At 42.2% G+C, this 12,892-nt stretch overlaps 1 protein-coding gene across 3 annotated transcripts in view; it reads right to left on the bottom strand.

The window, feature by feature from the left end:
* MAST3 (microtubule associated serine/threonine kinase 3) overlaps positions 1 to 12,892 on the bottom strand; it is a 251,058-nt gene that overhangs the window by 36,616 nt on the left and 201,550 nt on the right. For all 3 annotated transcript variants that reach the window (XM_040326886.1, XM_040326891.1, XM_040326895.1), the window contains 4 exons: positions 6,854 to 6,955; positions 4,940 to 5,062; positions 2,423 to 2,538; positions 2,064 to 2,209 (listed from right to left, as the gene is read on the bottom strand). In XM_040326886.1, coding sequence (XP_040182820.1) covers positions 2,064 to 2,209; positions 2,423 to 2,538; positions 4,940 to 5,062; positions 6,854 to 6,955 — 487 coding nt within the window. The remainder of the gene's footprint in view (positions 1 to 2,063; positions 2,210 to 2,422; positions 2,539 to 4,939; positions 5,063 to 6,853; positions 6,956 to 12,892) is intronic.

The following is a 12,892-nucleotide window of genomic DNA, read 5'->3' as shown; positions in this document are numbered from 1 at the left end:
CAGTCTAGCTCCTTTAGCCCCCAGAGGGCTCTTTAGTCGAGCTTCCCTAGCACATCTCCACGCGTCCAATCCTTAGACACTGGCAAAAAAAACTGAGGCACTCCCCTGATGGGAGGGGCTATATGGAGGGGAATTGTCTCTGATTGGTTGTGCCAGTGTCCATTTACCTCTGGTGACCATACAACCCAATATGTAATGATTATGGCTCTGTGTCCCATGGTGTACGATAAAGAATCTGGGCTTTATGGAAGAGTGGCAAGAAGAAAGCCATTGTTGAAAGAAAGCCATATGAAGTTTGCAAGAAGCCATGTGGGGGACACAGCAAACATGTGGAAGAAGGTGTTCTGATCATACAAATGCACGCCACACTTTTCACATATTTGTAAAAGAAATTGAAAACCATTTATCATTTCCTTCCACTTCACAATTATGTGCCACTTTGTGTTGGTCTATCACATAAAATCCCAATAAAATACATTTACGTTTTTGGTTGTAACATGGCAAAACGTGAAGGATTTCAAGGTTATGAATGCTTTTTCAAGGCACTGGATATTACCAATTCTCCAAGGGTATGCAAACTTTTGAGCACAACTGTATCCTCTGCTTATAAAGTCTAACTCAGGGATCTTCAAACTACGGCCCTCCAGCAATTGCGGAACTATCCATCCCATGAGGCATTGTAAAACTCTGACATTCACAGACGTGACTAGGCATGATGGGAATTGTAGTTCCTAAACAACTGGAGGGCCGTAGTTTGAGGACCCCTGGTCTAACTCGTCATCAGAGTCCTCCCCCTCCAGGTAGTCCCCTGCCTTGTCAGCCGCAGTCTTTCTGTAGTCCAATTCACCCAGATCTTGGATGGCTTGGACTGTTGCGGATGTTCGCAACATCCTACAAAGATTCTATGGCCCATCTACTCACAGTCCTAGTGGCTTCTAAGCCATTGGTCACAATGATTATATCGGATGTGGAGTCACCCCAATCTCTACCTGGTGAGATTAGTCTTGAGGAATCACAGTCTCACTATTACTCTACAGTGGTGATCTCCAAACTACAGCCTGTTGCTTGCCACTATCTGGCCCATAGGACACCATTTCTCCTACTGATACAGGAGAATCTTCTACTCACCGACACCGATGGGGCACTATTCCTCTTACTGACACCAATAATGGGGCACTATTCCTTCCAGTGACACTACTGAAGGGGCGCTATTCTGCCCACTAATACCAATCATGAGACATTGATTACTTCCTCTGACACTGGGCATTTTCTATTCCTAATAATGTCTAAAGGACAGTAAATCTCAGTGCTTGCAGGCAGATCATGCCCTTTGCGTTATTCTGGCTGTGACTTCAATTTTTCAAACCAGGACATGGCTAATTCTTTTACTGATTCCGGGAGATTTAGGATCCACCCATATATCTGTAGGATCTGAACTGTCTGTTTTCTTACAGAACCTTAATCAAACATTTTCCTCAGAAGGTGGTCATCCAGATATACCACTCAGGGGATTTCCTAAGAGAGGAGCAGAATGAGAACACTTGGTCTTCACATTGGTGAAGATCCAATGTATAGTGGACAGGCCAATGGAAAGGGCAACAAATGTGTACCAAGAGCAAAATGCAGGTAGCACCAATGCCCTGGGAACATGCAAAAAGGCATCCTTTATTGTCACAGAAGCCAAAAGTTCTCCTGGATAAAGGAAAGCAATAAAAAGGTATTAAGAACCTGTAGATTCAGCACTGAGCGGTACTTTTGCTTGGGGGGCAATGAACAGGTTTAAATAGAAACCTTCAAATACTTTTCCGAGACCATGGCTATGAGCCAGAGATTATTGGATATGTAGTTTTATCACAGAAAGTGTCAGGTTACACACTACAGAGGGAACGCATTAATCTGTGCAGTGCAATGCCACATGCCTCATGTTTCAACACAAATTGAAACTGCCGATATAGGAGCAGTGTGCATACAGGGCAACACATCACATGAAAATCTATGTACATCCTATGCAAGTGAAAAACACAAGGGGAATGTAGGAATTTTAGATTTCTTATGTAAATTACCTGGTCTCAGTGTGTAGTTGATTGTTTTCATCTTCTCTTGACATGACTCTGTCCCAGTTCTCCCCTTTTTCATCACTATGGCTTCTTTCAGTTGATGAGAAGCTGAGACTGAGTTGTGTCGCAAGATGCTCTGTGCTGCTATAAACCTACAAGTTTAACAATCAAGATTTAAAACAAAATTGGCTATTGCGCCACTCCAGCTAGAAATTCTATCTATACACATTGCGCCAATATCTTCTCCCACCTGTACACATGCTACTATGGTACACTGCTACACTACAGTCAGTCATCACATACAACTGTATCATTCTGTACAAGTGAACTTTTGTACAATGAGGTATATCACTGCTAAAAGGTACCTTGCTGAATCGATGAGAACAAGAAGAAAATTGCCTAATTTCCACAGAGGGCTCCTCATCATTTGTTTCATCATCTTCTTCTTCAGAGGCCAGATGATGATACCGTTCAGAGCGTGCTAAAATCAAAGCAAGAGACTATAATTTAAAAAACACATGCAGGTACCATGTACAGAGACAATTCAGTCAATTTACCATAGAAGTAGAGGATGTCAACTTAAAAATAAATATTCGCTTGGTGCTGGGAGAAGAGACAAGGTAGAAAGGTAGTGGGTGTTCAGGCATGGCATGGTGATGAGAGGGTGTATGTGTGTGAGAATGGGGGGGGGGGGTCGCATATACATAGTAGTGAGAGCATGGGGGAGTTGTGGTGGTAAGAAAAAGGTGTGGTGCTGCTGTGGCAAGGGCCTACCGGAAGAGGAGAAGCAGTAGAAGTTTTGGGGCCTAGGGCTGAGTGTTAGGCCCCTTTCATACTGAAGGTGTTTTACAGGCGTATTAGCGCTAAAAATAGCCTGAGTGCTTTCACACTGGGGCGGTGCTCTTGCGGGGCATTAGAAAAAGTCCTGCAAACAGCATCTTTGGGGCGGTTTGGAAGAGGTGTAAACCACCACGCCCAAAACGCCCTGCCCATTGAAATGAATGGGAAGCGCTGCCGAAGCGCCGCAACACGGAGGTCAAAAGCTCCCCACTAGCAGCCGAAAAGTGGCGCTAAAACAACAGTAAAGCGGCACTAATACTAGCGCCGCTTTACCGCTAATGTGGCCGCGCTACAGTGTGAATGGGGTTTTAAAGGAATTAGACGGGCAGTGAGAATTTTTTTAAATCAACTTCTGTTGCAGGTACATGTTGGAAAATATTCTGACAATTAGCCAATATTCTGCAGCCACTAAGAAGTGTATTCAGACAGCGGCAGGGGAAATGCTTCCACCCACCTCCCTTTTATAGATGGTGGAATCAACTCACTAGCTGAACAGTATCATGGACAGCCTTACCTTGTGTCTGTAAGCTGGCTCTTGGGTATGTGGGAGTATGTGTAAGCAACAAGGGAGCAGACAATTCCCCTGGCTCCCTAACACATACACTGACACACACAGTGAGCATAATAAGAAATGAAAACAGCAATCTACACACATTATTCAGTGTTCTCATCAGTGCCTCTTCAGCCAAAGGCATTATTTAAAGATTTATTTTATTTATTACAGGTACTTATATGGCGCGGTCGGCGCAGATCAGTAGAAGTAAAACATATCTCCATGCATTGCACTGACAGAGCTTCTCCAATGTATGGCATTGGAGAAGTCTGGGTACAAGCCCTTCTGTATACTGCTGTCACTGTGGAGGGTATAGGAGTCAGGTTGCAAAGCACACACAATGCAGTCACCTTCTCTCCCCTCACCACTGTGCACATTGTGTATAAAAACCCTGTGTATTGTGACTGAAAGGAGGGTAGAGGATCAAGACAGCACACACAATACAATCTCCTCCTTGACGTCTCCTCTAAAACGACTGTGCCACGTCACTGAATGAAGGTAGAAGACCCAGGCTGCACAGAACACACAATGAAACCACTTCCTCTACCTCCATCTACAGCTGCTACGCTGTAGTTACTTTGTACACTTCTGGCTCAGTCTGCATTCCTTGTGCCTTCAGCTCTTTGCCTCATGCCTGTGCTGATACAGTGGCATCATTAGTATGTGTAAAAACACCACACTACAGAGGAGGGGTTGAGGAGACCAGTCCCCTCAACAGGAGGTTAGATTTTAGGTTTGGGTTTCATGGCTGAATTAAGCCAAGGGTTAAAGGCTACAGGGATAACCTGGACAAGAAAAACTAGGAAACTTCTGCTATAGAATGTTAATGCTGCACTAACTTACATTTTCTGCTGCTGCAGTTGTTTTAATACAGCGTTTATGCTACCATAGGCCATAATGCAATCAAGCTCTTCTTGCTAGAGAGCTATGGCATACCAAACTACCAAAAAACAAAACAAAAAAACCCAGATATGCTTAGTGGAAATGTACAGATCAGTGTCAAAATAAAAATATACTGTGTTCGATTTCTTGCTGCAATGTTACCATTTACTAGGGCTATACTATTTACCAGCCCTAACTATGATCAGAAATGGAAAAGTAGAGGTAAAACATGCAGTGCATGCAAAAAGATCTAAGAATATTGCGACAAGAAAAAAGTTTTATTTAACCTGAGAGGCCACCAATTTACATATGACTGTAACATCCTACTTCCCAACAACTATTTCTCCAAAGCCAGCCAAAAAGACACCAAACTGTATTATTTGCAAACACCTAAATATTTTAGAGCCAAGGGCACCATACATTTTTACAATAAAAAGGTAAAAATATGCAAATCTTGTAAAGTACTTTAACGGGAGTCTTTTTTTGCCGTTTTGTCATGCAGGAGAGAAATCTGGGTAATCTAGGAATGATAGCAGAAATTACTACTAGACAAAACAACTTGTATGGGCACCATGTTTAACATCACAAACCCTCACTGGACTCTTACTGTCAAAATAGCTGGTATCATCTTCAGCATCTAACTGTGGAACAAACTCAGCCTTTTGCCTCAGGAGCCCATTCCAGTCCAAGGAATAAAAGAAGAGGTGATGCTTTACTTCGTGTACTCCACCTAAGCAAAGAAAAAAAAATATTCTATATGTAAATTATCTACAATTAAAAACATAAATAAATAAATAATAAAAAGAAAATTAATATTATATATATAATCTACAATAAAAAAAATTATATATATATATATATATATTTTTTTTTTAATTGTAGAATATATATATATATATATATAATATATATTCTACAATTAAAAAAAAAAATGTTATATATATCTCCCCCACTAGATATCAGATCATTGCAGGCAAGACAAGTGTGAAAGAAAAGTGGGAACAAAAAAATTAAATATAATTCAGCATCCAAACTATGAACTTGAAAAGTTTTCATTTGCTGTTGAAATTTTTTTTTTTTTTTTTTTACATCAAAACTTTATTAAGGATATAGTTATGGCAATACAAATCAATGCGAATAACAGGTAACATTATATTGGAAAGGTTTGTTCCAATAAGCATAGTCAGTTTCAAACCGTTGTATAACAAACAGAGGTGTATATGTTACTCCTCAAACAATCCTAAGATCGAGTGCTTGATGTTGAAAATTCTAATAAAAACATGGTTTTAAAAAATAATTCCAGGCCTGGCATATTTTACATAGTTGCATATAGTAACTTTGGTCCAGCTTGGACCAATGTAACTATGTATATACACAATACCTGGCTCATGCCCCTGGATGCTGGAAATCAATGAAGCAGACAATGTTTGCTTCTGACTTCAGAGGAGGGGGAGAGAAAGGAGAGAGAGCACAGAAGAGGGAGAGAACAGAGCCCTTGCAGTAAAAAAAACTCTGTACCCATCCTTAAGATAACCTTCTCCTAAATCGGGCTCTGCTGTCTCTCCTGCCCAGCTTTGCTCCTTCTCCCCTCTCCCCCAGCTCCAATATTTTCTTCTAAGTCAAAGGTGGTGGGCTTGGGAAGAGGGCAGGTTACAGCAAAGCCCATTTGGTCAGTAGGCGGCTGGAAGCGAATCTGCTATAGCTTTAGTTAATCCATCAGATTCTCCCTCCTAGTCATGCTGGCCAGCTGTTGCTATACAGTTTCACCCCGATTTCTTACAGCTGCTTGTACTGTCAGTGAGAGAAGTCAGCATATTTATGGACAGTTTACTTCTCCTATGGACAGTCACAGACAGCTGTAAAAATTACAGATTTTTACAACATGTTCATGATTTTATGGACAGTTGGCAACCCTGTATAGGACTAGGTTGTCTGCACCAATACCAAGACAGTGCCATGAATGCATACAGCTAGATTAATCTCTTCAGCTCCGGAAGGCTTCATAACTAGGCCATTTTTTGCCATACGGCACTGCTTAACTTTAACCGACAATTGTGTGGTTGTGCGACGCTGTACCCAAATAAAATTGATGTCCTTTTTTCTGACAAATAGAACCTTCCTTTGGTGGTATTTTTAATTTTAATAAAAAAAAAATTTTTTTTTTTTCCGTAAATTTAAGTCAATATGTATTCTGCTACATATTTTTGGTGAAAAAATTCCAATAAGTGTATATTGGTTTGCGCAAAAGTTAAAGCGTTTACAAGCTATGGGATAGATTTATAGAATTTTTCGATTTGTTCTTGGTGGATGGTGATCTGCGGGTCCCGGCAGACAACGGATCCCCTGGACCCACTAATTGGCTCCCGCTGTGTCCAATCACAGCGGGAGCGGGTCGCTGGCGGCGCACCTGGAAGCATCAGAACATGTACTAGGTATGTGATCTGGCACAGAGTGGCCTCCCTGCCGCAGTATATCTGTGTGGGGCAGTCCGCATGTGTTTAAATTCACAGCTACTTGTTACCTGTTCCTAGGCGCTCCAATGGATTCTGCCGTAACAGTCGTGTGATGAGGTCCTGAGAATCGGCTGGAAGAGCTTCTTCCCCTCCTGGCCAAACAATGTCATCTGGAAAAAGAAAAAAAAAAAGCAAGATGCCATCTTACATTTAATTATAAGTTCTAAGCAAATTTCGAATTTAGCAACCCTTTGCATGCCTTTACTCGGCCCCTGAGGCATTATTCCTGACACTAACATCAATAACAGGGCATAAATTCTGTCACAGACAACACAAACAGGACAGGACACGACAAGCCCCCCCCCCCCCTCAAATTTTTATTTTCCTGGGAGGGTTCCGATCGGCGGGAGTTCCACTTTAGGGTGGAGCTCCGCTTTAAGTATACAAATATATGGAAGTTAAATCTAGATTCTTAAGTCTGGTTTTTAACATCCTCAGAAGACTGGGATGGAAGACTTGAGCGGCAACCATTTCTTGCACTGCAATTCAACAGGCCAACATTTCAGCCAAAACGTTCTCTGCATATCAACAGACAGGAGACTCATTTGGAAAAAGACAGACAATGACCAACTTGTTCACACAATAGTGTAGGGCTTAAAAGCATAACTCTAGATGTGAACATTAGGAGTCAATAATTATTTGATCCCCTGCAGATTTTGTAAATTTACCCACTTAAGGGTCTATAATTTTTATCATAGGTGTATTTAAAATAATAGAGACAGACTATTAACAAAAATCCAGAAAAAAAAATGATACAAAATGTTATAAATTGAGTTGTAGTTTAGAGAGTAAAATACTGTATATTCTCGAGTATTAGCTGACCCGAATATAAGCCTAATTTTACCACAAAAAAATGGGAAAACGTATTGACTCGAGTATAAGCCTAGGGTGGCCATCTGCAATGCCTCACTGTGTCCATGTGCATGCCTCAATGTGCCCATGCCTCACAGTGCCCATTCCTATGACTAGACTTACATTTAACATGGGAGTATATAGAAGGGGTGCCCCGGCTTTGAAAAATCGGTGTTCCCCGGCCGTAGGTTCCCCAGACAGCAAACTTTGCAAACTTGTAGAGGAGAACTGGGGCTACATGTGTGCCAAGTGGCTGGTACCGGTACAAGCAAACTTTGCACACTTGTAGAGGAAGAGTGGGGCTATATGTGTGTTTGGGGTCCAGGAGACTTACAAACGCCACCGGGTCCCCAAAGTCCGGGAGATCAGGCGCAAAATGGTGACTTGAGTATAAGCCGAGGGGGGCATTTTCAGCACCAGAAAATGTGCCGAAATACTCTGCTTATACTCGAGTATCTACGGTAAGTATTTGATCTCAAAGCAAAACATGACTTAGTACTTGGTGGAGAAACCCTTGTTGGCAAGAGCAAGACATTTCTTGTAGTTGGTTACAAGGTTTGCACACATTTCAGGAGGGATTTTGGTCCCCTCTTTACAGATCTTCTATAATTCCTTGGGGGTTCCTTAGCTGTTTCTTGGTTACTTAGTTTTTAGCTCCCTCCATACATTTTCTGTAGGATTAAGGTCTGGAGACTGGCTAGGCCACTACATAACCTTAGTGTGCTTCTTCTTGAGACACTCCTTTGTTGCTATGGTGGTACTTTTGGGTCATTATCATGAAAGACCCATCTTCAATGTTCTGGCTGAGGAAAGAGGTTTCTCATCCAAGATTTAACAATACATGGCCCCATCCATTGGCTCCTCAATGCATCAAAGTCGGTCTGAACCTTTAGCAGAGAAACAACCCCACAGCATCATGTTTCCACCTCCATACTTGACTGTAGGGATGGTGTCCTTAGGGTCAGAGTCAGCATTTTTCTTCCTCCAAACATGGCAAGTCCCCCTCCGCAAGAAGGCACACATACAGTCATGCCAATGAACATCTAAATTATTCATAGAAGAATTGGGAGAGGTGGTATGGTCAGACGAGACCAAAATTGAGCTTTTTGGCATTAACTCAGCTCGCCATGTTTGGAGGAAATGCTGACTATGACCCTAAGAACACCATCCTACAGGAAACATGATGCTTTGGGGCTGTGACTTTGCTGCATTGAGGGGCCAATGAACGGAGCCATGTAGTGTAAAATCTTGGACGAGAACCATCCTCCCTCAGGCAGAAAACTGAAGATGGGTCATAGATTGGGCCATGGATGGGTCTTCCAGCAGGGCAATGGCCCAAAACATACTGCCAATGAAACAAAAAGAGGTGGTTCAAGAAGAAGCACATTAAAATCATGGAGTGATCTAGTCAGTCTCCAGAACTTAATCCTTTAGAAAACGTATGAAGGGAGCTGAAACTTCAAGTTGCCAAAAGACAGCCAAGAATTTTAGGATTTCGAGAAGATCTGTAAAGAAGAGTGGATCAAAATACCTCCCGAGATGTGTGCAAACCTGGTTACCAACTACAAGAAACATCGTACCTCTGTGCTTGCCAACATGAGTTTCTCCACCAAGTACAAAGTCATGTTTTGCTTGGGGATCAAATACTTATTTTACCCACTGAACTGCAACTTAATTTATAGCATTTGTTTTATGCGTTTTTGGTTGATATTCTGTTTCTATGATAAAAAATTATAGGCCCTTAATTTCTTTGTAAGTGGGCAAACTTACAAAATATGCAAGGGATCAAATAATTATTTTCCCCACTGTATATGGTGGGAATACCCCAAAACCTAGTAATTTAGGAATGGGCTTTTTCCCTAATATAGAAGGTTACTGATATATAAATCCCAAGACATCTTTAACCACTTAAGGACCGCCTCATGTAAATATACGTCAGCAGAATGGCACGGACAGGCACATGCACGTACCTGTACGTCCTCTGCTTGACGTGGGTCGGGGGTCTGATCGGGACCCCCCCCGGTACATGCGGCGGTCGGTAAGCCTCGGGGAGCGATCCGGGACGACGGCGCGGCTATTCGTTTATCGCCGCCCCGTCGCGATCGCTCCCCGGAGCTGAAGAACGGGGAGAGCCGTATGTAAACACGGCTTCCCCGTGGCGGCGCATCGATCGAGTGATCCCTTTTATTAGGGAGACTCGATTGATGATGTCAGTCCTACAGCCACACCCCCCTACAGTTGTAAACACACACAAAGTGAACCCTAAATGTTACAGCGCCCCCTGTGTTTAACTCCCAAACTGCAACTGTCATTTTCACAATAAAGAATGCAATTTAAATGCATTTTTTGCTGTGAAAATGACAATGGTCCCAAAAATGTGTCAAAATTGTCCGAAGTGTCCGCCATAATGTCGCAGTCACGAAAAAAATCGCTGATTGCCGCCATTAGTAGTAAAAAAAATAAAAAAAATAAAAATGCAATAAAACTATCCCCTATTTTGTAAACGCTATAAATTTTGCGCAAACCAACCGATAAACGATTATTGCGATTTTTTTTACCAAAAATAGGAAGAAGAATACGTATCGGCCTAAACTGAGGAAAAAAAATTTTTTATATATGTTTTTGGGGGATATTTATTATAGCAAAAAGTAAAAGATATTGCATTTTTTTCAAAATAGTCGCTCTATTTTTGTTTATAGCGCAAAAAATAAAAACCGCAGAGGTGATCAAATGCCACCAAAAGAAAGCTCTATTTGTGAGGAAAAAAGGACGCCAATTTTGTTTGGGAGCCACGTCGCACGACCGCGCAATTGTCTGTTAAAGCGACGCAGTCCCGAACTGTAAAAACCCCTTGGGTCTTTAGGCAGCATATTGGTCCGGGGCTTAAGTGGTTAATGCACACTTCTTAGTGAGCCAGTACAAGATACCCCTAGACGCTCTCAGATCCTAATCCTCTATGTTTCTAGCAGCAAAAACATCTATAGAGAGGACTTGGAAAACCTTTTTGGCATCTAACCAGATCTAACATTTTCAGACTTCTGACACATGGGAAATTAGCCAGCATCATTAGAGATAACAGTTTGAGGCAATCTGGGACCTCTGCATAGGCTATGTCAATGCATGGCAGCCTCCCTGAGCAATCGTTACCCGGGATATAGTCCTTTAACCTGCTTGACCCGAAACTTGCTCTCCCTCACCTTCTCTACTTTGTCTTCTACTTTGAACTTTACGGTTGATGCATGTTCAGTTCTATAAGTATTTAGTACATGGCCCGCTCTGAAGGGCAAGTTATTAGGTTTGCTTACAAAGTTTTCTTCAAAGAATTTCAGCTACAACTGGGATCCAATGATCAGTCTTATCAAGAATAAGGGCCCGTTCACACTGCTGCGATGCAGGAATCCTGCAAATCTACTGCGGGTTCCCGCATTGCATGTTTCCCAGCGGCAGTTCACACTGCCCTATGTGAACTGTTGGGAGTGTCAATTAAAAGTTAACGACACCCTCAAATCAGTTCGCATATCGCAGTGCGATCTGCAAACTCGGACAGAAATCAGGTTGCATGGGTGTGAACACCCATGCAATCTGATTCTTCTGCGGACAAAAAAAAAAGGTCCTGTGCAAGTTTGATGCAAATTCAGCCATACGATTTGTATGGCTGAAATCGCATCGCACAGAGATCGCATGTGATTTGCCGTGCGGTGTCCGAATCACATCCGAACTCTGACATCACAGCAGTGTGAACTGCCCCTAATGTAAACTATGTGGGCATTCTGGTAATTACTATCGGGAGCTGAGAGGCAGCGATCACGTAGAAATAGTGGGAGATTATAGTTTTACAGGCCAGAGAAAAACGGTAGCTGGCTTTTAAAAAGGTAGTTTTAGTCTGTAAAGATGTCTCTGGAGTTGAAAATAATGTACTTCTACGTAAGAGCTTAAAAAGTATACAAGACTAAATAAGTAGGGTTGTCCCGATACCACTTTAAGACCGAGTACAAGTACCGATACTCTTTTTCATGTACTCACCGATACCGATACTTTTTTTCCAAGTACTCACCGATACCGAATACCGATACTTTTTTTTTATCTCATGTGACAGCGGCACGTGTCAGTCGTTTTTTTTTTTTTTTTTATCTTTAACGTTTTGTTAATTTTTTACAATTTTATTTATTTATAATGCTTTCTTTTTTTTTTTTTTTAGGGGGGGGGGGTGGACCATGTCAGTGTATTTTTTTTTTTTTTATTATTATTTTCTACAATAATATTTTTTATTTATTTTATTTATTATTTTTTTTCAGCCCTGTTGGGGGGCTTTGGTGAGATATCAGGGGTCTTAACAGACCTCTGACATCTCCCCTTTGAGACAGAGAAAGGGACTAGGGACACAGATTCCCCAGTTCCTTTCTCAGCAGTCTCAGCTGCGCTGAAAATGAATGCAGAGAAGACAGCGTCTTCTCTTCATTCATAAACTGAAACATTGTAATCACAGTTTACAATGTTTCAGTTATGTGAATAGGCAGAGTCAGTGATCACTGACTCTGTCCATTCGGAGCAGTAAGGAGCCGGATTTACCGGCTCCTACCCCGCTCTCCATCCTGACAGTTCCAGGGGGTGGAGGAGGAGCACGGAAGGAGAGAGAAACACGGCGGATACACGGAGGAATACACAGCGGGAATACACGAAGGGAGAGAGAAACACGGCGGATACACGGAGGAATACACGGCGGGGGACACGAAGGGAGGGAGACTGCAGCAAAACAGAGGGGGGCTGGAGGAGGACACGGGACAGTCAGCGGTGATCGTGTGTGGGGGAGTTACAAGCACCGATCACTGCTGATTTTAAAGCAGCTGAAAGCTGCTTTAAATGCTTGGTATCGGGACAACCCAACTAATAAGCCATCTCAATAACCCTACAGCAATACACTCACGAGCCACTTTATTAGAAACACCTTGCTTGTACCGGGTTGGACCCCCCTTTGCCTTCAGAACTGTCTTTATTCTTTGTGGAAAAGATTCAACAAAGCATTGGGAACATTCCTCAGAGATTTTGGTCTATATTTACATGATAGCATCACGCAGTTGCTGCAGATTTGTCAGCTGCACATCCAGGATGCAAATCTCGTGTTCCACCAAAGATGCTCTATTGGATTGAGACCTGGTTACTGTGGAGGCCATTAGAGTACAGTGACCCCATTGTCA

Source organism: Rana temporaria, chromosome 1 (assembly GCF_905171775.1).
Source record: "Rana temporaria chromosome 1, aRanTem1.1, whole genome shotgun sequence".
In the NCBI taxonomy this organism is placed as follows: domain Eukaryota; kingdom Metazoa; phylum Chordata; class Amphibia; order Anura; family Ranidae; genus Rana; species Rana temporaria.
This window is presented reverse-complemented; position numbering and strand designations above follow the sequence as displayed.